The sequence below is a fragment of the Sebastes fasciatus genome, chromosome 13 (assembly GCF_043250625.1).
Source record: "Sebastes fasciatus isolate fSebFas1 chromosome 13, fSebFas1.pri, whole genome shotgun sequence".
In the NCBI taxonomy this organism is placed as follows: Eukaryota; Metazoa; Chordata; class Actinopteri; order Perciformes; family Sebastidae; genus Sebastes; species Sebastes fasciatus.
In genome coordinates this window covers 18,465,187-18,487,598 of record NC_133807.1, presented here as the reverse complement: position 1 = coordinate 18,487,598, position 22,412 = coordinate 18,465,187, and the positions used below count along the sequence as shown (strand labels likewise).

At 41.6% G+C, this 22,412-nt stretch overlaps 4 protein-coding genes across 5 annotated transcripts; 3 read left to right on the top strand and 1 right to left on the bottom strand.

Moving 5' to 3' along the window:
* Positions 1-274: 274 nt before the first annotated feature.
* On the top strand, positions 275-5,303 carry elob (elongin B). Of its 2 annotated transcripts, none has more exons than XM_074655951.1 (4): positions 275-420; positions 2,521-2,655; positions 3,524-3,632; positions 3,810-5,303. In XM_074655951.1, the coding sequence occupies exons 1-4, from the start codon at positions 418-420 to the stop codon at positions 3,920-3,922; spliced, it is 360 nt and encodes a 119-aa protein (XP_074512052.1). In that variant the 5' UTR covers positions 275-417; the 3' UTR covers positions 3,923-5,303. The 2 variants fall into 2 exon arrangements, with proteins under 2 accessions (XP_074512052.1, XP_074512051.1); XM_074655950.1 differs by lacking the exon at positions 275-420 and adding an exon at positions 440-493.
* Positions 5,304-6,773: 1,470 nt separating this feature from the next.
* LOC141780635 (putative nuclease HARBI1) lies at positions 6,774-10,421 on the top strand. Its single transcript, XM_074655949.1, has 3 exons — positions 6,774-7,541; positions 8,828-9,059; positions 9,174-10,421. The coding sequence occupies exons 1-3, from the start codon at positions 7,227-7,229 to the stop codon at positions 9,890-9,892; spliced, it is 1,266 nt and encodes a 421-aa protein (XP_074512050.1). The 5' UTR covers positions 6,774-7,226; the 3' UTR covers positions 9,893-10,421.
* A 1,458-nt stretch (positions 10,422-11,879) lies between these two features.
* Positions 11,880-14,332, bottom strand: LOC141780644 (uncharacterized). Its single transcript, XM_074655960.1, has 2 exons — positions 14,110-14,332; positions 11,880-13,143 (listed from the first exon to the last, which is right to left on the bottom strand). The coding sequence occupies exons 1-2, from the start codon at positions 14,195-14,197 to the stop codon at positions 12,539-12,541; spliced, it is 693 nt and encodes a 230-aa protein (XP_074512061.1). The 5' UTR covers positions 14,198-14,332; the 3' UTR covers positions 11,880-12,538.
* A 702-nt stretch (positions 14,333-15,034) lies between these two features.
* armc5 (armadillo repeat containing 5) lies at positions 15,035-22,374 on the top strand. Its single transcript, XM_074655959.1, has 7 exons — positions 15,035-15,965; positions 16,047-16,077; positions 16,195-16,305; positions 17,017-17,914; positions 18,146-18,945; positions 19,511-19,643; positions 20,360-22,374. The coding sequence occupies exons 1-7, from the start codon at positions 15,567-15,569 to the stop codon at positions 21,831-21,833; spliced, it is 3,846 nt and encodes a 1,281-aa protein (XP_074512060.1). The 5' UTR covers positions 15,035-15,566; the 3' UTR covers positions 21,834-22,374.
* Positions 22,375-22,412: the final 38 nt, after the last annotated feature.

Sequence of the window (22,412 nt, the reverse complement as noted above, 5' to 3'; positions counted from 1 at the left end):
TTTATATATATATATATATATTTATTTATATATATATATAATTTATATATATATTATTTATATATATATATAATTTATATATATATATTATATATTATTTATTTATATATATTATTTATTTATATATATATATTTTATATATTATTATTATTATATATTATATTATATCTATTTTATTATTATTATTATTATTATTATTATAATATATATATTTTAATATATATATTTTAATATTATTAAATGTATGGCTGCTCGGCCGGTTACAGTAGGAGAAGAAGGAAGTGCCTGTACCCTCATGTCTCCTCCTGCTGGCTGGTGTCGGGGCTGCAGGCTGACTGATGCTGCTCTGATCTCTCTCAGTTCGTCGCTGTGCGGTTGGAGGCGTTTTTTTTTTCTGTGTGCAACCAACCGCAAGAAATGGTGAGTGAGGAAAACAGATACAGCTCAAAATGTGATGGCCTGTCGACTAGTGAAACCTGACTTTAAGGAGTCAGTAAGTCACCCTCTAGGTGTTGATATGTGTGCTGTCAGTAGCTGAACAGAGCTGCTCTCAGAAAACCAGCATCCAGAAGATGAGGTCTTTGTTTAGCTAACCGATGCTAGCATGGTGTTAGCTTCCTGATGGCTGGTTTCACGTCAACACTGTAGCTCAAGCTAGCCGGACACATACAGCTTTATAATGCCGGAGTCGATACCAATACTAACAGAGAAGAGTCCAGATGAAAGAGGATATACATTAACACTGTTGTGGATAAGTGACAGCTCAACTGATTAACTTTGCTTTTGTTGAAATGGCTAACTAGCAGTGAGGAAGCTAACTAGCTAGCCGTGGAGAAGCTAACTAGCTAGCTGAAGTTGTCTGTAGCTAACGTTAGCATCTAACAATATATATATTTAAAACACTTTGCGTTAACAGTTACATGTTTAATGTGAGGCAACACATAGTGTGTTTAATTAGAGGTAGCTTGGAAGAGGCGGCATGATTTCCATAGTTAGAGGAAGCTACCTTGGTAGCATCAGCTAAGCTAACGACTAGCTATCATGTTAGCATCTGCTAAGCTAACGACTAGCTACATCTGCTAAGCTAACGTTAGCTCGTTATAAGGCTAGCTGGCAGCTGCCGCACCGTGTGTCCTAAAACGCCTCGGTGTAGAGAGATTGGTGTGACGTTATGGAGAAGAGATGTTGATTTGTTCATATAAACAAGCTTATCAACTAACTCACCAAACTGTCACTGCCAGCTTCACCACTGCTGCCACACAGTCTGACACAGTAGAGTTAGTGTCTGTAATAAGGTATAATATCTTTTATTACAGAACAAATGACAGATGAAGGTATTTATAGGCAATGATTATAGGCATGATGTATACACAAGCAAACAAACTGTTCTAAGAAACCTTATAATTAAAGTTATTTGTAATAACTTTATGACTCTAAAAATTAAATCATCTTGGACGTATCAAACATAAAGTTTAGTACTCCAGCTGTGGAAACATTGGTTGAGTTGTCTCTTTGTAGGACACTAATTTATATTCTTTTTAAACCATAAATTCTCATTGGGCTTTTGTTTATAATTTATTTTATATTGTGTTTTATCTGGAGTCTATAACAAAGGTTTGATTTGATCTAATAACCTGCCACCTGGCTAGTACACAGTTGTTTTTGCCAGCAGTGGTTATCACTGCACTTTATTTTTAAACTATATATTTACTTTATCTACCTTAGTGTTTGAGTTGACTTTACATCTGTCATATTGTTCATTTGCATGATCATGAGATATTCAAACGTATGAATAACTTTGTGTCAGGGCTTTACTTGGGTATGGTTTTGTACAGCGGTTCAGCATACTGAAGGTGTTTTGATCAAAACCCACCCACAATAGGTAGGGATGCACAGATCCAACGTTTTCAGTGTCAATGCCAATAGCGATAACTTTGGGTATCAACCGATACCGAGTACCGATCTGATACCAGTGTTTAATTGATAAGCTGTATGCCTCACTGTGTGGAAGTGACTGGGATATCCAATCCAGCTATTTGAGTCAGTATCTGCCCGATATCTGATACAGTAACGGTGCATCCCTAACAATAAGTTGCTTTTGTTTCAATTGGTTAATATTTGCTAATGTTAAAGCGTCTCTGCTGATGGCAACAGACACTTTCTGGAGGTTTTATCATAGAGACAGACAACCAGTAATGAGTTGATTATGAATTACTTGTCTTAAAAACCCAAATGAGCTTTATTTCTTAATGGGGCTAATGAATTTGAAATAGACAACGGGATGTTATTATAGATGCAGCATATTTTACTTAACTCTTGGTTGTTTTTCTAGCTTCAGAACTTCATTAAAACACCACAACATGAATGAGTTGTTTCAGGGTGAAATGTGCCTCCAGAGATTTACAGCATCCTGTTTGAGGATCATCAAGGTCAATGATGACGTTTTTCTGATGTAAAAATTCTTGTGAGTCATCAGTGTCTCATTTCCACTATGTCTTCTGTCACTTGATCTCACTTCAGGATGTGTTTCTAATGATCCGACGTCACAAGACGACCATCTTTACCGATGCCAAAGAGTCTACCACAGTCTATGAACTGAAGCGCATTGTAGAAGGCATTTTAAAGAGGCCACCAGAAGATCAGAAACTTTACAAGGTAAGTTCTTAGTGAAATGCCCAGCTAGTGGACTACATAGCACACACAGCTATGTGGTCCATGTGGTATGTGGTGACCACAGCTTTTTGATTTGTTTTTATTGTTGCTCATACCCACCTGAGCAATCTTTAGAGCAATATTAGAATTTACATTCATGCTTTAGCACTGTCTGATTGAGGTGAGTGAAAGGGTGGGCGCTATATGAAAATATATACTGTGAAACGATATTAATTTGTCTATGTTGTAAGAATTAGCTTTACCGTTTAAAGCTGCAAAGATTAGTCGGTCAGCAGAAAATTAATCGGCAACTATTGATGATAAATTAATAGTTTCAGTAATTTTTCAAGCTAAAATAATATTGAATATATTAAGGTTTCTGACTTTTGGACGGACAAAACAAGAACAAAGAACAGATAAGAAATGTGATTCATTTGCAATTAATCACAATTAACTATGGACAATCATGCGATTAATCACGATTTAATATTTTAATCGTTTGACGGCCCTAATGTTGAAACATAAAACCTTATCACCCACCTCTATCTGAGTGTTAAAAAGCCAACTGCATCATTTAATTTACCCAACAGTCAGAGAAGTCTTCCATCTTAAAACTTAACCGCCACTGAATACAAACTTTCTGGCTCAGAGGAACACAAGTCATTTTCACAACAGAGAGCGTTGTGTGAAATTGAAAGAGTCGTCACGCATTTCAATGCTCCGGCAACTCAGTCTCCTAAATCTCTTCAGATGCCTTGAACACCAAGTCTTAAAAGGCTGAAAATGTGCACTGTGTATCGTGGAAGATAAAAATGTAATGAATGAACAATGTGCCCTTTCCTACTTTTATGTCTTTACATTTTTTCACCAGGATGATGTGATGCTAAATGACGGTCAAACTCTTGGAAATTGTGGCTTTACAAATCAAACAGCCCGACCTCAGGCCCCAGCCACGGTGGGATTAGCTTTCCGTCTGAGTGGTAAGTAGTTCACCCTTGAATCAACTCCATATTAGACCATTTTCAGTTAGTGTTGTAGTCGTGTAGTCTAGTCTGAGCTGATCAGCTTGTTTGAAACGGTAGTGGCTTTGATTTTCTGCTCTGATTTACTCTGTTATGTTTCATCTCTCTCCGTCTTTTCACTGTTGTCACTTCCAGATGATTCATTTGAGCAGCTGAGGGTCGAGCCTTTCTCCACTCCCCCAGAGCTCCCTGACGTCATGAAGCCCCAGGACTCGGGCAGCACAGCCAACGAGCAGGCTGTACAGTGAGGGAGGGGCCAGGGGAACGAGAGGGACGCACAGGGGGTCGGAGGGAGGATGCACGGGGGGAGGGAGGGGTTGAGTCTTTGGGATGTGATGCCTCCGCGGGTGAGTTTTACCTTGCCGACAACAACAGATCTTCAGCTGGGCACAAACAATTACAAACACGGATTCCCCTTGTTGTAAATGTGAGGGCGGGTGCTTCAAAGTGGTTCATTTGTCCTGAAATCGGTGAACGCATGCTAGATAAATTGATAATTTCACACAAGACCCTTCAGAGATACCTGACGGACTTGTCACGACACTGTCAGTCATCCATGGGATTGGTAACGGCTGAACATAAAAAATTGTACCTCGTATTTAATTAATTCTAGTCTTTATTTGGAGTAAGGTTCTTGCTGCCTTACTTGTGTTTTTTATTTTGCTGGCTTAAATGTGGGAGTTGATAAGGTGTGACATTTTTAGGCTTTTATGTTTGTGTGTTTCTTTATTAAACTATTACTAGGATTTAACATGTTTTTTGGTCTTTGGCCTGGATATGTGTTGCGACAATAGCTAGGAGTTTGTGAATTTCTAAGTTACTATCTGTATTTCAAAAACTTTTGAACAATATGGATCTGAAATAAAATGGATTCACTTGTTGGCAGGAGATCTGGCATTAAGATGAACATTTCTTGGTACTTTACCTATCAGTAGTTGTAGTTTTCCTACTGTAGCTGCTCACAGAAGTTACTGAGACTGAATGCACTCAGTCGTGGGTATCTACAACACATGTAACGCTGGCGTGGACCTGGTGTTGAAAATGAAATGTCCGACAGGCAGAGCAGCAATCAAAAATGAATTAAGTGGTTACTGATTATTTTTTACCTTACTAACAAAGGTGAGGACTAACCAACTCTCCTCTCCAATGTTTGATTGTAGCTGTTGACATCTTGGAGATCTTCTTGACTTGAATCAGTGGGGCTAATTGTTTATAGTAAACCGTTTTAAGTTAAACAGGTAGTTTGTCATGTGATGAGAGTAGTGGGCTGCACATTTGACTCTCCTTTGTCCCAGAATCACTGCCCATTTAGGTTTAGTTCATGCTGCAACTTGTGTTTTATTATACCCCATTAATACCTTAATACACATTCTTTTCCTAAAGGTGAATTCAAAATCAACTCCTCTGCACATCAAAACAAACTAAAGTATAACACTGGGTCTCTTGATCTAGAAAACTACAGTTTAAAAACTAAAACCCTCCATTAGTTACAACAGGAAAGTATATTCCGACCTGGGGGTGTTGAATGAAATTGTTGACGTTAACATTTGCAAATTGAAGCTGTTAAACAGTGGGACATGATCAAAGTTGCACTTGTAACTGATTTAACATTAAAACAACTGTTTTTCACCCCTGTGCACTGTGGTGTTTTTGTATGTAGTCGAAGCTAAATGCATTATCACAATATTGTATTATTTTTGTGCACGCTCGAGACACAGTTGGAGAATACAATAATTGATTTTGCATTGCATTTGTTAACAGCAGCAGATATCTCGGAGTTTAGTGTTTTCTTAAAGTGCTAATTAAGAGTCACTACCATATAAAATAACAAGCTAGCGCAGAAGTTCATGGCAGACTGATGAGGAGAGCAGCAATGAATTAAAACATAATTGCAGCCAATCATATTTTATTATTGGCTTTTATTATCTCTGTGGTGTGGGGACCTTTCAAAACTGGTTGTTCTGCTAGTGTTTATCAGCTTATATGTGGAGAACTAGTACAAAATAGCCAGCAATATGTGCTGCAACCAAAGATATTAATTAAAGATTAATTTGTTGATTGTTTTATTAATTAATTAATCGTTTGGTCAATAAAATATGGTGATATTTGGTCATAAAATAGTGATAAATGCCCATCACAATATCCCAGCACCCAAGTAGACGCTTTCAAATTCAATTTGGCTTGCTGGAAACCAGAGGATGTTTGGAACTTTTGCTCGATAAATTACAAATTTTCTGTCGGTCGAGTAATTAACTAATCGACGAAATGTTTCAGCTCTAAGCTCAATATTTATACAGTGAAAAAAATCAATACATCTTTCACAAAACCACTTTTCAAACGTTGACGCAGTGAGTAGTGCTCGTCGTTCCTAAAAGTTTTTGAACTTTCCGACAGCACTTGAAGGCAGCGTTCGTTAGCTAGCCGGCTATAGTGATGGGAATTCCGGCTCTTTTTAGTGAGCCAGACCATTTGGCTCAGCTCACCAAGAAGAGCCGGCTCTTTCGGCTCCCAAACGGCTCTTCATTTTACCACTTCTGCCTTTTTATAATTCAACCAAATTTAGCGCTGTTTTGACCGATGATTAGTATGTGTGCACATATATCACTTACATTATTCAATATAATTATACTAAACCTTATAATTTCCAGAATATTGTAATTTTACATGCTGCTTCATTTCCACTGTCACTTATCTTCAATTCAATTTATTTTTATATAGCCTCAAATCATAAGTTATCTCGAGACGCTTACAAATATTCTTTAAAATTGGTTTGCTACAAATATTTGTGGATATTTTACATGTTTTTTTTTTAGGATGTTTTACTGAAATTTTACAAAGTTTTGTCGGATACTTTACTAATATTTTTTTTTGCTATTTTGGGATATTTTCTGTGTTCATTACTTTAATGTTGCAGCTAGTAAAGGTATTTTGAGTGTGGTCTGCTATTTGCGCACCACAGTCCTCTCTCTCTTTCTCTCCTCCTCTTCCTCCTGCTCTGTACCTGTCGACCGTCAGCGCATCATGCACCCCCGCCCCTCCCCGTTTGATGGGACGTCACAAGGCACGGGAAACCTCTTGGTCTGGAGGAGCTGCAGCATTTATTTCTGCAAAAACGTCCACTGTACATTCACTAGATATTCTCAGAGCTAAACTAACTCTTCTGCAGTGTGGAGTGAGCGCGCGTTCACGTCTAGAGGTGGAGCAAGACAGCGAGAATGCGCCCGCTGTGTCAGTGAAGGCTAGCAGGCAGCGGAGGAGAGGCTCTGGCCACACGCGAGCGCGCATGTGTCCTGACCCGGTACATTTATACCCTTAAAAAGTTACAAACAGTCCCTTTAATTAAAGAAAAAAGAAAAGAAAAAAACGGCTCTCGGACGGGAGCCGGCTCTTTAAACCGGCTCGTTCGTGACCCACACATCTCTAGCTGGCTAGCATTTGCTAGCAACGATTCCTGCCTGTGCAGCTACAAATAACTCTGCTAGTTAGCTCCACTGTTGTGCTCCATGTATGAAGAACTGGTGACCCCTGACTTTAACACATAGCCGGCTCCTGATGGACGTCAGTGAGTGTGTGTTGTCGGCGGGTAGAGCCGTGCTGGACCTGGTGGAGCGGGAGTGGCAGCCTCTGTCTCCGGGTGAGCTGGAGCAGCGGCTGGATCAGGCGGTGGAGGAGATCCTGGAGGCTGAGCTGATAGCTAAACTCAACACTCAGCCTCCTCCTCCTACTATATACGTTCAGCTACTGCAGAGTCACGCTAATGTGCAGCCACAAGTTTTACAGACGACAACATCCAGCAGCATCCAGCCGGAGGAAGAGGAGCCACATCCCGGAGAACCGATGGAGACTGTTGACGGTGCTGCAGTGAAGGTATCAGTCTGTCTGTGATGATCTGACCTACTAACTGAGACTGTTACTGGAACTAAAGCAGGGAACTGCAACCTGCGGCTCTTCAGCTCCGCTCCAGTGGCTCCCTGTGGATGTTTTAAAAAAGATTAGTGGAAATGAATAACTGTTTTTTTGTTTACATTTTCAGTTTTATTTATCATTGTTGTAGGTCTATGGTACGACAGAGTATTAGGGCCATAAAATTAATCTGAGATTTTGAGAATAAAGTTGTAATATTATGAGAATAAAGTCATAATATTATAAAGTAGTAATTTTACGTGCTATTTTTTTATCGTAAAGTTATGACTTTATTCTGGTAATATCACAATTTTTTTATCGTAAGGTAAGACTTTATTCTTGTAATATTACGACTTTTTTTCTCGTAAAATTCCAACTTCATTCTCGTAAACTTCTGACTTTTTTATTGTAATATTACGACTTTTATCACGTAAAGTTAAACTTTATTCTTGTAATATTACAACTTTTTTTCTCATAAAATTCTGAATTTATTCTCGTAATATTACGACTTTTTTTCTCGTAAAATTCTCACTTTATTCTCATAAACTTCTGACTTTATTCACGTAATATTACGACTTTTTTCTCGTAAACTTATGACTTTATTCCCGTAATATTACAACTTTTTTTTCTCGTAAAAATTCTGAATTTATTCTCGTAAACTTCTGACTTTTTTCTCGTAATATTACGACTTTTTTCTTGTAAACTTTTGACTTTTTTCTCTTAATATTCAGACTTTTTTTCTCGTAATATTACGACTTTTTTCTTGTAAAGTTATGACTTTATGCTCGTAATATTACGACTTTTTTTTCCACGGAAAGTTATGACTTTATTCTTGTAATATTACGACTTTTTTCTCGAAATCTCAGATGTTTTTTCCCCTCAATGTGGCCCTAATACTCCGTAATACATTTGCTCTTTGGCCCTCACTTCATTCGACTTATATACTATATACTTAGACTATAAGCTGTGTTGCCTTCATCACAATGCTCAAATGTTTTGCGGCTCAAGACAGATTTTTTTTTATATATTTGCCTAAAATGGCTCTTTTGATAGTAAAGGTTGCTGACCCCTGTGAGTAAATTTACAAACCTGTCAAAGTTGGTAATATAAAGTCACTTATTCGCAGTGCACTTGAACACGTCGTTGTAGGATATTCTCAAATGTTGAATGGTTTGTGATTACATTGTGATATGATCAATTTCACCTGAAATACCTGTTGAATTTACTGACTGACTTTTTGTTCCCATCAGTACATCACAGACCTGCTTCAAAGCACCAAATCCAGGGCTCGAATGGCCGGACGGGCTCGCTTGTCCCTGTCCCACACTGTCCTGCTGTCCCTCACTCTGCTGTCTGAGCGCGTCAGCTACCGCTCGGTATCCCGCCGATTCCACCTGGAGAAAGGAAATATTCACAGGATCTTCTTTTCTTTCTGCGAGCGCGTCAACACGCTGGAGGAGAGGCTAATCAGGTGGCCAGTCGGTGGGTTAACTTTAGTGTTTGTGGGACATCAGTACAATGTTGTCAATGATTCAAGTGTAAAAAAAAGCTGTTTGAAAAATGATAATGGTGGGGCATTTCCTCTCTATTCTCCAGGCAGGGAGGCTGAAGAAGCCCTATTCCCACTTTGCAGTCCAGAGAAGGAGCAGGAGGAGCAGCAAGGTGTCCCTCGGGTCCTGGGAGTGTTGGGACATATCCGCATCCCAATCCGCCTGCCAATAGGGAAACATGATGTGGAGAGCACTGTGCCTGAGGTGAAGAGGATGAAGAAGGAGGCCCATCCCGACTCCTGGCTAAACCTGCAGCTCATATGCGACCGTAAAGGCAGCTTCCTACACTGCAGCATCACTAAAGGATCAGACGTGGACAGAGGCGGCGCTCTGAGAGACAAAATCAAACAGCATCCTGAACTGATGCCCTCTGGCTGCTGCCTCGTGGCCAGAGCCGGCTACCTGCTTACTGCTCAGATTTTAACTCCATACTCAGGAAGTCACGGACCAAGAGAGGAGCTCTTCAACAAGACGCTGGAGGAGCATTTTCACATCCTGGATCAGGCTGTCGCCAACCTGAGAGCCAGGTTTCAAAGGCTCAGGTATCTGGATATCGGAACCTATGATCGAGCCAGAGCTGTTGTGCTGACCGCCTGTGTGTTGCACAATGTGTACTTGGACATGGGACAAGTGGTTCAAGGAGACGTTGAGAAGGAGGAAGCCATAACCCGAGAGGGAGAGGGGGAGGTAGATGACGAAGGTGTACACAGACGTGACGCCATCTCAGATTTGTTGTTTAAAAACTTTGATTCTGAAAACACATAGGGATGTAACGATGCATCAATCTGATCGATATATCGATTCAATGATCAACGAACTAATATCATCAATGCAAAGTGACAACATCGATACATCATCATCTTTCAGACACGCCTTTATTTTGAAATTCCCATGGCAGGTCTGTGCCACCATTTCCGTCCAAGCACACCTCCCTCCTACAGAGCCCAGTATTAAAATGATCAACTCATGTTTTAGTTGCTTTTTGTGAGTTGATATGAATGTAAAATGATTGTGTTAAATGGACATATGATATCATCTCATATCGATCGCAGGCCACTAAATTGGATTAAATCAAAATCTTATCGTGGCAGACTTTGTGATATCAGCAATTATTACTCGGCTTTATGAATACACAATTCTGATTGGCCAATCACGGCGTTCTACGGTCTGTTATTTCTTTATAGCAGACCGTTGCTATGTATAACAGACCGTTGCTATGGGCGCAGTTCTGGTGTCGGACTCTGGCAGACCGTTTTTGTGTCAAATTATTGATTTCTTAAGTAAGTAGCCGTGTAATAAGCAGGATTATGTACAGCTAGCGGGTCATTGTTGTGAAATAAACCCAGACAGGGCGATGCTGTACATTATCCCTTATATATTCTATCGTTGTCCGAAAAATCAATATATCGTATCGTGATGAAACTTGTGATTTACACCCCTAATGATGTGATGATGTCTGGTGGGAAACTCGTGTTCATAGATGTAAATGAACAGTTCTTTAATATAAAGGTTTATTTTAACAGAATCTCTACTGTCTGGATCTGTCTGCACAGATAACACATAATGACTATCAGGAAACAGGGATATGTTTGCTGTTAAAGCATTTACATTGTGGCAATTAACAGTTTTCCTCCTTAAATCCTGGTAATGCATAATTATTACTGTGGTTTACCATAATAGAGATGACAAATGATGATACTGGAGGAAGAGTTTACGTTTTTGCAGAACAGTTTCACCCCGTTTACAAATAAATAATAAAAATGTGATCATACCAAATAGACTCCAGGACTGTAGATTTATGTAAATGACAGTGTATTTCTAGTGTTCCTCTTCATCAGAGTGGAAGTACATAACTGCCAATAAAACCTTTGTGTCTTTAATATAGCATATTAAAGCATATGGGTAAGGAACAAATAATATCCACTGAAGAGTCATAATTTATGATTAGTGAGATCATTTCCAGACTCGTGGAAACTGGGATGCTGAAAGGAACATATGACAAATTGTGAGAAAATAAGTAAATGAATGGGCAATGAATAGTTGTTTTTTTCTGTATTCAGTTTGATCACTCAAAATATTTTGAAAGTGATGACCAGAAGTATGACCATTTACAGGTTAAACTAATCTCCAGACCAATTAAAACTGTCTTAATACCGTTATCAGCATTATTAATGTTACGTTATCTGTAATAATCACACTGAGTTGTACATAGATATTAATATTGATTATACTGATATTAAAACCGTTAGCCACAAAAACGTAATGTTGCAGTTTCTCACTGTGACCACTGGAGGGCAGTGAAGTCTCATTACTCTAAATACACTCAAGTTAACCGTCCAAACAGCTAGTCTTCAGCGTCGAGACACACAATTACGGTTGCAACTAACGATTATTTTCATCGACGATTAATCTGTTGATTTTTTTTCTCGATTAATCGATGAGTTTTTTGGTTCAGAAAATGGTGAAAAATGTTGATCAGTGTTTCCCAAAGCCCAAGATGACGTCCTCAAATGTCTTGTTTTGTCCACAACTCAAAAGATATTCAGTTTACTATCAGAGAAGTAAAGAAACCAGAAAATATTCACATTTTAAGAAGCTGGAAGCTTTGTTTTCTTAAAAAATTACTCAAACAATTAATCAATTATCAAAACAGTTGGTGACTAATTTAATAATTCTAGACACAGTCTGGACACAATACCATAATAACAATATAGCCAGTAAAAGTTTCACAATAAAACAGTCAAAAGAGATAGTGTTTCTAATATTCTGTCCACCACCTGGGTGTGGACAGAGTAGTATTTATTGCAGGACTGCTTATAAGAATACATAGGGAAGTTATTCATACTGTCTGATAACAGAGTTTATATTAGTAATACATTAACGGTACAAGCGTGTCTATGAATACTGTTATTGATACCTCTTAGGAATCAGCATACATATTTTCACTTAAGTGTGTTTTAGTCTAACTGTGACTTCCCTTGAACAATGATCACAATCATGTCGTGATCATTTCTGTTTCAGTTTGTCACATGTTCTACTCTTGCATAGTTGTGGTAGGATGTCTGTGTATAATCTTTGTGAGTAATATGTTAGTTTTTTTTACTCTCCAACATTTGCTATCCATAATTCACTCTTTCTAAAAAAAACAAAAAACGTGATGTTTACATCCATCAACAGAAACTTTGAGGAGGCATCTCATCAGTTTGCAGTACAAACTAAAGCTGCCTAGGGTGTGATATGTGAGTCTGTGTCCCATACGTCCCATTTTCTGTGTCAAGTTCAGCCCTACACAGTTCAGACTGGCCAAACTATTCTTAAAAATGTAACAGTAAAAAAATTTGCAAACATGACCAATCTAAAAACATTCATAACAAACCGTTTTCCTTGTGCAGTATCATAAAAGTGTTCAGTCTAATGTCCATCCTTTGCCATCTCTGTGCTGTTCTTCTGAGCCAGGCTGGAGATGGCCTCGGCCAGGTTGTTAATAGCCTCTATCTTCCTCTCCTCCAGGGCTTTCTGCTGGGCCCACATGTTCATCTTCCTCTCCTGCAGCTCCATGTACAGTTGTAGGACGTCCTGCGGAGGCCGGGCAGCGCAGGCAGCAGCTGTCGCGGGAGGTGTCGGGAGGATCGGGGTGAACCTCTTGCTGGCTATGGCCTTGCCCACTCTCGTCCCGCTGAGCTTGGCCCTCTGCTGGGCTTCCATCTCCTCCCGGCTCTTACCCAGGACCTCGTGTATGGCCTTGAAGAACTCCCAGTGGACGCTGGCCGCCCCCAGCCTCTTGGCTCTCTCGGCGTTCTTCCTGTACGTGGCAAGCATGTTTCTCCACTTGAGGTCACACTCGTACGCCTTCACGGTGACGTCGGTGACCTCCGACTCCCTCAGTTTGGCGTTCACTTTCTCCGCCACCATCTCCCACAGTTTCTTCTTCTTGCATACTGGCTGATCAAAAGCCTGGTCCATTTCTAGTCTGGTGTTGACAAGGTGCCATGTCGCCTGCAGTGTCCATATAAACTCTAGAAAGGAAAACAAATGGTTGATCATTTCTTTTTTTAAAGTTTATTAAATATATTTGACACAGTTCAAGTTCAAGACCTTTATTTGTCCCCGAGGGGAAATTGGTTTTGCCGCAGTATCAAACAACAACAACATCTCATCACAATAAGACAATATACACATACTGTACATTCCCACATACTAAAACACTGAAAAAAGGTTAAACCTTGAAGTACCAAAAATTAAAAGAGTTACAATATTAAGATAATGACAAGAACAGAAGAACAGGCATGGGTGGATGTGCTGATACTACCTATACTTTAGAGAGTTGAGCAGTGAAATGGCCGAGGGTATGAAAGAGAATTTATATCGGTTAGTTTTGACTAATAAGAAACTTAAATTCTGAATGCAGGGGGTGGGTACTGTCTGAAATTATGGATTCTGCTTTCTTTATCAGCTGTTTGTTGTACAGTTCAGACAGACATTTCTGCTGAGTTGTCGATGATTTTGCTGCTGATTCTTATCACCCTTGTTAATGAGTTTTTCTGTTTGAGGTTGAGGGATGCATACCAGCAAATAAAAGCAAAAGTGTAAACTGACTCAATAAAAGATTTATAAAACAGTGTCATCGGGGATTTCTCAACCTGGAACTTGGCTAACTTCCTCAAACAAAAGAGAAGCTGCTGGCTTTTCTTACACAGCATGTCTGTGTTCCTCTCAAAGGTCAATTTATTGTCAATTATGATACCCAAATACTTGTAAAATTCAACAATCTCAACATCTTGTCCATTTATTGTAGTGTTTGCAGGAGTTTTGCAGTTGTCTGATTGATACACCTATTTGAGATAGTAAGTTACCAGACCACATATCTGACATGATATGAGTCAGGGTTTATGAGTGTAATCAGTGAGACAGCGCACTCATCAGGCCCTCCTCGCTTCATGCGCTGACTGGATGAAACCTGCTTAACTTCAGGAGCTACTAACCTGCTCTGCTTTTATCCACGCTGGACACGACCGTTTCCTTTCCTTCCACTTCAGTACTTTGTATCACAATTGTCTCGATTACTTCCATGATGTTAAAACATTACTCAAAGTGTGATTTTTTATTAGCTTTCGTGGAATTTAACAACATCTCAGAGGCACCGATGCGTCTTCTCGCATCGAGTAAAACGATGACTATAACAACGTCTCTTAGCAGCTTGGGACTTGTAGTCCGTTTTAGTTGATGCAAATGGGCTTTTGAGTTGTCTGGTGTACCAGCTAAACTACAATTCCTTAACGCTGCAAATTATTCAATATAAGCCTCTCTTTTACTACTACCATGGGAAATGTAGTTTTTAAAGGGAGGAAATGCACTAGGGGAGGTGAAAGGCAAGAGAATTTAGAACTACAAATCCCACCTCTTCACTCCCTGCTCACTCCCTCAACCGCCCCTGTTTTGTTGTTTGGCTAAAGATGGCAGTTAGCGGCTAACACAGGCGATTGCATTTTGTTTCAAAAAACCGTTTCGACTTCAGTTACTTGTATCACAATTGTCTCGATTACCTCCATGATGTTAAAACATTACTCAAAGTAGATTTTTTTTATTAGTTATGTGTGTAGCTTTCTATTTAACAACATCTCAGTAAAACGATGACTATAGCAACGTCACTTAGCAGCTTGGGACTTGTAGTCCGTTTTAGTTAATACAAACGGGCTTTTGAGTTCTCTGGTGTACTAGCTGAACTACAATCCCTTAACGGTGCGATTTATTCAATATAAGCCTCTTTTTATCACTGCTATGGGAAATGTAGTTTTTAAAGGGAAGAAAGCAGTTATGGAGGTGAACGGCAGCGAATTTAGAACTACAAATCCCAGCGTATATGTAACCGGCCCACCTCTTCACTCCCTGCTCCCTCCCTCGACCGCCCCTGTTTTGTTGTTTGGCTAAAGATGGCGTTAGCGGCTAACACAGGCGATTGCATTTTGTTTCACAAAAATTTTCGGCACAGTGGTAACAAAACATTGATCAATTAGATTATTTAATCCGCCATTTGATGTGTAAAAATATGTTATAGTGAGACAACACACGTCTATCACGTAGAATAACGCTGGTTCGGCCTTACTCACGATGTAGGCCTGTTTTTAGGGAGTGGACCGAAGCTGTTGGAACTCCATCTCCCAGCAGCCACTGCGGCGTCAGGTGGTACAACTTTATCTTTTTCATGGTATCTGTAGTTTTCTGACTACACCATAATGTTATTTTTTGTGGAAACTTTGAAGAAGTCGTTAAGAGCACATATTTAACTTTTGAGTAAACAAGCTAACAATTTAAGTGAAAGGACATGTTATTTAATTACTCAGTAATTCACTGGAAGCATCCAGTGATGCTCCACAGTGGGTATAATATCTGTCTCAACTGAGAGGAGGAAACTGAAGATAATTACCAGGCAAGAGGGATAATGGCTGCATCACCTGTGCAAGGTGACTGGAAACAATCTCGTGCACCCTCCAGAGAAGGGCACCCATCATCACCAGAGTCCTCTTTGACCTGGTGCTTGGCTCACCTCTCCAAACCTGGATCAGGGGCTGCTGAACATCAGGGGCATGGCAAGGCTGACTCAGGTGGAGGCAGAGGAGATGGGGACAAGCGGTCCAGAGCATCTCAGTGGCGAGCCCTGGTTGCCATCCGGACGCAGCACATCAAGGGGGACAAGGCTGGCATTGCCAGATTCAGAACTCAAGGTGGTCTCCGGCCCCTGCTGGACCTGCTCAAACACCCAGAGTGCTCCAGGAAAACCCTGGACCTGGCTCTGAGCATCCTGGGAAACTGCTGCACTGAGCTGCAGACCCGCATACAGGTGAGATAGAAGGAATAGAGAAAGGTATTATTGAGCTCTATTCATTAAAACTGCTCACATTTTAAATGTCTTCCACTATAGGTCCGTAAGCTGGATGGAATAAACATTGTGGGTAAGTGGTCATTTATATTCATATGAGGGATTTAATCTTTGAATGTTGACTTTTTTAAACTTTTGCAGTAATTTTTTTATGACATGTAATGGTGAAAACAATTATTGACTGTTTCAGTGGAGATCCTGAAGGACAATATGGCCCTGGAGACCGTCCAGAACCGAGCAGCCCGGGCTTTGGGAAACTTGGCCATGGATCCAGAGAGCTCTGCGCTCATCCACTCTGCAGGTAAGTCTTAAATGTCAGCAAGTCTCACTAAAATTATACTTTTGCAGTCGCAGCAGAATAGTAGTAATTGTTCTAATGTTGATCACCTGTTGGTTTGAAAGAATAATCACGTATGGACTAATGGACGGGTTTATTAATATTTGTGGTACGATATTCACACTTTTACACTCAAAGATATACCAGCATGAACAGATCACACCGTGTTACGGATTCTCTTCCAATTGGTTAATTACTCATAGAGCTGCAACGATTAATCGATTAGTTGTCAACTATTAAATGAATCGCCAATTATTTAGATAATCTGTTGAATTTTTTACGGAAAAAAGGCTGGTGTATATTTTCTGGTTTCTTTACTCCTCTATGACAGTAAACTGAATATCTTTGAGTTGTGGACAAAAGAAGACATTCATGTCATGTTGGGATCATTTTGATCATTGAATTGATATATTGATCCAGATCGATGTATCGTTTCAGCTCTAATCATTACCTTTCATTATCGGTGGATAGACTGAATATATGTATAGAAACATGTCAACAGGTCCAAATATGTTGATTTAGATTTAAGTCCAGACATGTGCCTAAAATAGGAAATATATATTCACATTTAAAAATGCTTGCAGAAACTGTTAATGTGATCTGTGAAATGTTTTTGTCGAGATGTATTATTTGTCCTCAGATTAAAAACTATCCTCTTTTTTACGTTTTTTACAGGTGGTGTTCCTCTTCTCCTCCTGTGTGTGTCTCTGTCTTCTGGCCCGTCCTCACCCACTGCTGCTCCACCCAAAGAGCCCTGTCCTAAACTTGAGTGCGCCCAGTCGGCTGCTCGGGCTCTCCTCTACCTCTCCGATACGCCCTCTAACCGCATGTCGCTGCTCACCCAGGGGACCTTATCTTCTCTCGCCCCTCTCCTCGCTCCAGAGTATCCCCAGGCGCTGAGGCGGGCGGCGCTCAGGACCCTCCACGAACTGACCCGGGGCTGTGGCGTTGAATGTGCCAGGGAGGTGTCCCGCTCTGGAGTCCTCGCTCAGCTTGGTGTCATGGCGTCGGGGGAGTCCGGTAAACCGTTTGAGGAGCTGGCGCTGAAAACGCTGGCCAACATGTGCTCCCAAGGCTGCCTGCGCCCTCTCGTGGGGTCACTGGGGGTCATTCAGAAGTTCACTGAGGAGGTCAAGAGGGACCCACTGAAGTCTGGAGTCTTCCTCAAGGCGCTGTGCTTGTGCTGCAAGGAGGCGGTGAACCGGGCCAAGGTGAAGGAGAGTGGTGGATTGGAGGTCTTAATTGGCTTTCTGGCTGCCCATCAGAGTCAACCCCTCTCCCGTCTAGCCATCCTGGCCTGTGTGGACTTTGTTTTCGATGAGTCTGCTATGGAGCAGTTGCAGGAGTTAGGGCTTGTCCCTCTGCTGGTTGCACGACTGGTTGAGCTCACCAGAGGCGAGGAGCAGTCTGCTGAGAAGATGGATGTGAGCATCTCCTCCAGCATGTCTCCCTCTGAGCTCCTGCCCCCCTCATGTTTTGACTCCTTCGATTTTCCTCCTCCTCCTGAGGGATGCAAGAAGGAGGAAGCTGGAAAGGAGCAAGGTCTTTGTTCATCAAGCTTTTTAAGTCTCAGGTATGGAAAACGAAAAGCACAGGTTTATCTATTTTTCCCTGTGAATTATTTTATTATTCTTTTTTTATTTTTAAACATATATTTATTGATTTTATGCTACTAAATTGACTGATCAACTCTAAGAGGGATGGCATTGACTTTACAAGATCTGATAAAAACACAATGGTATCATCTGCTATTATTTTATTATTCTACTAATTTCCATTGTTTGTCTCTATACTCTCTCTTCAGGTCCTGGTTGGTGTCTGAGGGATTGATCTCTTCAGAGGGGGACCTGCTGGATTCCTCTGGTGTTGAAGGGGAATGGGGGAGCCTTCAGATCCCACCGTCGTCATCCCCTCACACATCCTCTCCAAACCCTGATTCCCTTTCCTCTCTTAAACACTCTTCTCCATCAAACCCGACTGCCTCCTCCACTGCTAAAAAAGCTGCTCAGCCTTCCCCCGTGTCCTCTTCAGCCCAGCCCCAACAGTCATCCTCAAGTAAAATCACTGATCCGCCTCCCTCTAGTCCTCAACCATCCAGTGCGCTAATACCCCAAACCCAGCCCAGTTCCTCCACTATCTCCTCTCCCACTAAAACACCAGTCTCTCCATCAAAGTTCTCATCCCCTCACAGGAGGAGGCAGCGCGCTCACTCAGCAGCTTGTTTGACTAAAGTCACTCTTGATACCCCTCCCTCTGTGCCCCGCACGGCGGCCTACCAACACCCCTACCACCCTGAACCCTGGACACCCGAGTCGCCCATCCTGCTACTGCTGTCGCGCTTCTCCCACTCCACCGACCCAAGTGCTGCTCTCATCAGCTCAGGCGTCATGTCCGGCTTGCTCTACTACCTCACCCAGCACCAGGACCCCAGCAGCAGGTGCTTCCGTATGCTCTGCCGGCTGAGCTGCAACCCAAACTGTCTGCAGGCGCTGGTCCGAACCGGCTCGGTCGCGCTGATTCGTCACCATCTCTGCCAGAGAGGGGGAGGATTTGAGGGAGAGGAGAGGCAGACGGACCGAGTGAAATACAAAGTTAAACAACTTGGTAAGATAAAGATCTTTTATCTGCAACACAGTAACTTTAGAACAGCTAAGAGGTATTATTTTGCCCCTTGTTGCTGTTTTAAAATAGTGATGATAGCACAACCTACAGTCGCTCATTCGCCTTGTAAAAGGTGTAGATAATTCACATTTTATTTATCTTGTATTATTAGTAGATTATTGTTTAAATCATTAATTATTTTGACTAGCGAGCCACCTATCAAACTTTCCAGGTCCAGATACCTAAGCTTAACAACTGGTATCTGGCCATAAACAACTACAGGTCTGATAGCAGTGCTCTCTATTTCCCAAATTTAAAACTTGTTTATCTGACTGTGTGGAAGATTGGAATATATTTTATGTGAGACCACATGAGAGCAGGGATCCTCAATGCTCTTAATGAAGTCAGTATCTGGGCTGATACAGATGTGGCGTATCGGATCGGTGCGTTCCTACATCTGACATGAATAATACTCAAAAACCAGCTTTTCTATAATGAAACACAATATTGGATATTTTTTTATTTCACACAACAGAAGTTAATAATTGTGCGCTGACTGTCTCTGCAGGATTTACTCTTCTTAATAACCTGCGCGTCCAGTGTGAGTCTGGATTCGGCTCTGGGGTCGTAGCCCATGTGATGCTGTCAGGCTCTGAGTCCGACAAGATGAACTGTGCGCTGTCTCTGCCGTTAATCAGCAGGTGAGTGGTAGATCTATATGGATATGAGCTCAGTAGTCACAAGAATCTGTACATATTAATCAGAGCATGGATTTTCATCTGAAAAATTTGCACGAAAATGTCTTAAACTGTTTTTGTGGGTTCTTATGAACGGACCTAAATTTCAGCTGATTCCCCCTGTGGAAACGTATGTTTGACCAAAGAAATCCTTTTTTCCAACTGATGTCATAAAAAAATGTGCCTCATTCTGCATAATAATTAGCCATGTGCTTCTGTTTGTGGCTATGGCTTTTTCGGTTATAACTACCTAAACAACCAAGTAAAGGACAATATATGGCTTGAGGTCGCCCAGCAGCTGGGATACGATGAAGATGTAGCTGATATGCCCTTGCAAACGTTGTTGGTCATGGAACAGGGCTAGCCACAACAGCTAGCGTTAACATCACATTTGGGGTCCGATTAGTTTATTTCTAGCTTCTTAGACATTATTTGTCTTGATAGGTTTTGTGTGGAGTGAACACGACACTATTTAGGAGGAAACTCATTAGGCCTCATTGACGAAAATGGAGCACGGCAACGTGGGTAATTCGCACCGGTCCCGGTGTGCACAGTTGTCAAAGCGGAAAATTTGAATGCAGATTTTCTGCATTCTTGCACCTCATTTTCGCATTGCACTGGTGAGAAACAGCTTTAAATGACCGTATATGAACATTACAAACCCTCCTTTTCTCCAACAGCAACAAGTCCCTGTTGAAGAAACTTCTTCTGGACAGCGGTGGGCTGCTCTTGGCTCTGCAGCCACTTGGTTGCGATGACGATGATGTGGATGAAGACCACCCCGCTGAATGTGGGAAGTTGCTTTCTGATTGGTTTAATTCGCCGCTCTCAGGCCTGACTTCTCAGCTCCACTCGCTGTTCTCCTCCCTCCTGATTGGATGCCTGTCTACCCTGACAGGTGGCATCAAAATGGAGCTTAACAAAAAAGTAACAAAACAGTCAGTCAGTAAAATTTATAAAGTTTCACCCCCTCCCTCAAAACGGCCTCGCCTGGCTGACACCTGTCCCTATGGAGCCTCGAACTTTGACCTCCTCTTGCAGCTGGACGACGAGACTCAGGTCCGAGCCAACAGGGAGGCCGTGGCCGGGGTGGAGGGGACAGACGGGGTCGGCTCTGAATACTTTTGGGGTCTGTTGAGAGGTGGATTTGGAGAAGCTCAGGGTAATGTGGAAAAAGCCATCCGCATCAAAGATGTCAGCACAGGTATGCTGCTACCAGTGCTGCATTACCTGCATGGATGTCGCCTCAGCAAGGACACAGAAACGACCAGGGAAAGTGATGAAGTAGAGGGGAGAGGACAGTGTCAGATCTTGGACAAATTGGTCCATGAAGGACTGGGGATCTATCAAAAAGAGACAGAGGATCACTCAACAGAAGACTTCGCTTTCCAGAAAACAGCTTTAGGCGAGATGATGATCGGAGCGTGCAGGTTTTTGGTGACTGAGCTGCAGAGAGAGTTGGAGGATCTCTGTGTGTCTTTTCTCCTGTCCTGCTCCACCAAGACTTCCAGTCGAGCTGCGTCAGCTCCCAAAGTGGACAAGGCTGCATCTAAAATGGTCCTAGAATGCATCGAGTCTGCCGAGGAGAACCTGGCTAACCGAACATCTGAGTTAGAGTTGACTGGTGTTGAGGTGCAAACTGAAAACCTACCAGGACAGACGAAGAAAACAAACCAGACAGACAGTAAAACCTCTTGCGCTGGAGCAGTTCAAAAGGCGAGCAGACGACTCAATACAACTTCAGACCATAAGACAATCAAAAGTGCCACTCCAGTGTCCAAATCAAGCTGTGCGTCAGTGGTGGACAAATCACTTGATCCAGAAGAGTTAAGGTTAAGACCAAAGAACTTGAAAAGCTCAGCACAGCGTCTGAAATCAGCAGCTCAGGACTCGCTTTCTTCCTCAGCTGCCAGTGCACGAGGTGGACCCCTAGCTGCCCTCCTCCCCCAGGTCTACTGGTTCTCCCAGCGGTACAGCTACCCAGCACTGGGGCGGGCCTGCCTGTCTCTGCTGCTGGGATGTCAGGACTGTCCTCGGCCCTTCTCATTCTCCTCCCTCGCTGGTGATTGCCTTCGCAGACTTGCCAGAGAGGCCGACTGTACAGAAACTCTGAAAGAGGATCTACTAAGTCTGGCCACAGCAGCTCTGAGCTGAGCAAGGAGGGAAATATTGAGTTGGTGGCATGAACTCAGAGGGCCCAGATTACGACTGTGTGGCTTGTTGTAAGCTTCTAGAAAAGTTGCCATTGTATTAATTTTATCTGGAAAGTACAAGTGCAGGTTACAACAACGGCACGGTTACCTGAACAACCTGCTGTATGAATTTCTTGAGCGCTTACAGAACTGACTGTTGATTTATTTTCATAAACTGGAAGCATAAATTTCAATTTAGTTTTTATGTTACCTGATATAAACTGTAGCCCGTCCCAGCATGACACATGTATTATAATTTACTAACGACATTTGTATTGTGATTTTTTTTTTCTTTTTTTTTTTTTGGAGAAAAGTCTTAAGAAAATGTCCGCAGTGCATTTGATAAATGTCATTTAGCTGGAAGTACTGGAATTATCAGGGTTGGTCTAGAAGCCAGTTGTTTATTTTGTACATAGAGATAATATGGATTAGTAGATATACAGTGTATAGATTCAAACTGTCCCATATAAATTTATGCCACTGAATATATTGTTGGAACATCACTTTGCTTTCTGTTTCTTGTTGTTGGAGTGTGATTATA

What these genes read in the sequence shown, in the direction of transcription:
- armc5 (XM_074655959.1), top strand. Translation starts at nt 15,567, where the DNA reads ATGGCTGCATCACCTGTGCAAGGTGACTGGAAACAATCTCGTGCACCC. An exon ending in GGATGGAATAAACATTGTGG is followed by an intron (nt 16,078 to 16,194) that starts GTAAGTGGTCAT and finishes TGACTGTTTCAG; the next exon opens with TGGAGATCCTGAAGGACAAT. An exon ending in TCTCTGCCGTTAATCAGCAG is followed by an intron (nt 19,644 to 20,359) that starts GTGAGTGGTAGA and finishes TTTCTCCAACAG; the next exon opens with CAACAAGTCCCTGTTGAAGA.
- LOC141780644 (XM_074655960.1), bottom strand. Translation starts at nt 14,197, where the DNA reads ATGGAAGTAATCGAGACAATTGTGATACAAAGTACTGAAGTGGAAGGA. An exon ending in CGTGGATAAAAGCAGAGCAG is followed by an intron (nt 13,144 to 14,109) that starts GTTAGTAGCTCC and finishes TTTCCTTTCTAG; the next exon opens with AGTTTATATGGACACTGCAG.
- LOC141780635 (XM_074655949.1), top strand. Translation starts at nt 7,227, where the DNA reads ATGGACGTCAGTGAGTGTGTGTTGTCGGCGGGTAGAGCCGTGCTGGAC. An exon ending in TTGACGGTGCTGCAGTGAAG is followed by an intron (nt 7,542 to 8,827) that starts GTATCAGTCTGT and finishes TGTTCCCATCAG; the next exon opens with TACATCACAGACCTGCTTCA. An exon ending in GCTAATCAGGTGGCCAGTCG is followed by an intron (nt 9,060 to 9,173) that starts GTGGGTTAACTT and finishes TCTATTCTCCAG; the next exon opens with GCAGGGAGGCTGAAGAAGCC.
- elob (XM_074655950.1), top strand. Translation starts at nt 455, where the DNA reads ATGGCCTGTCGACTAGTGAAACCTGACTTTAAGGAGTCA. An exon ending in AAGATCAGAAACTTTACAAG is followed by an intron (nt 2,656 to 3,523) that starts GTAAGTTCTTAG and finishes TTTTTTCACCAG; the next exon opens with GATGATGTGATGCTAAATGA. An exon ending in ATTAGCTTTCCGTCTGAGTG is followed by an intron (nt 3,633 to 3,809) that starts GTAAGTAGTTCA and finishes TGTCACTTCCAG; the next exon opens with ATGATTCATTTGAGCAGCTG.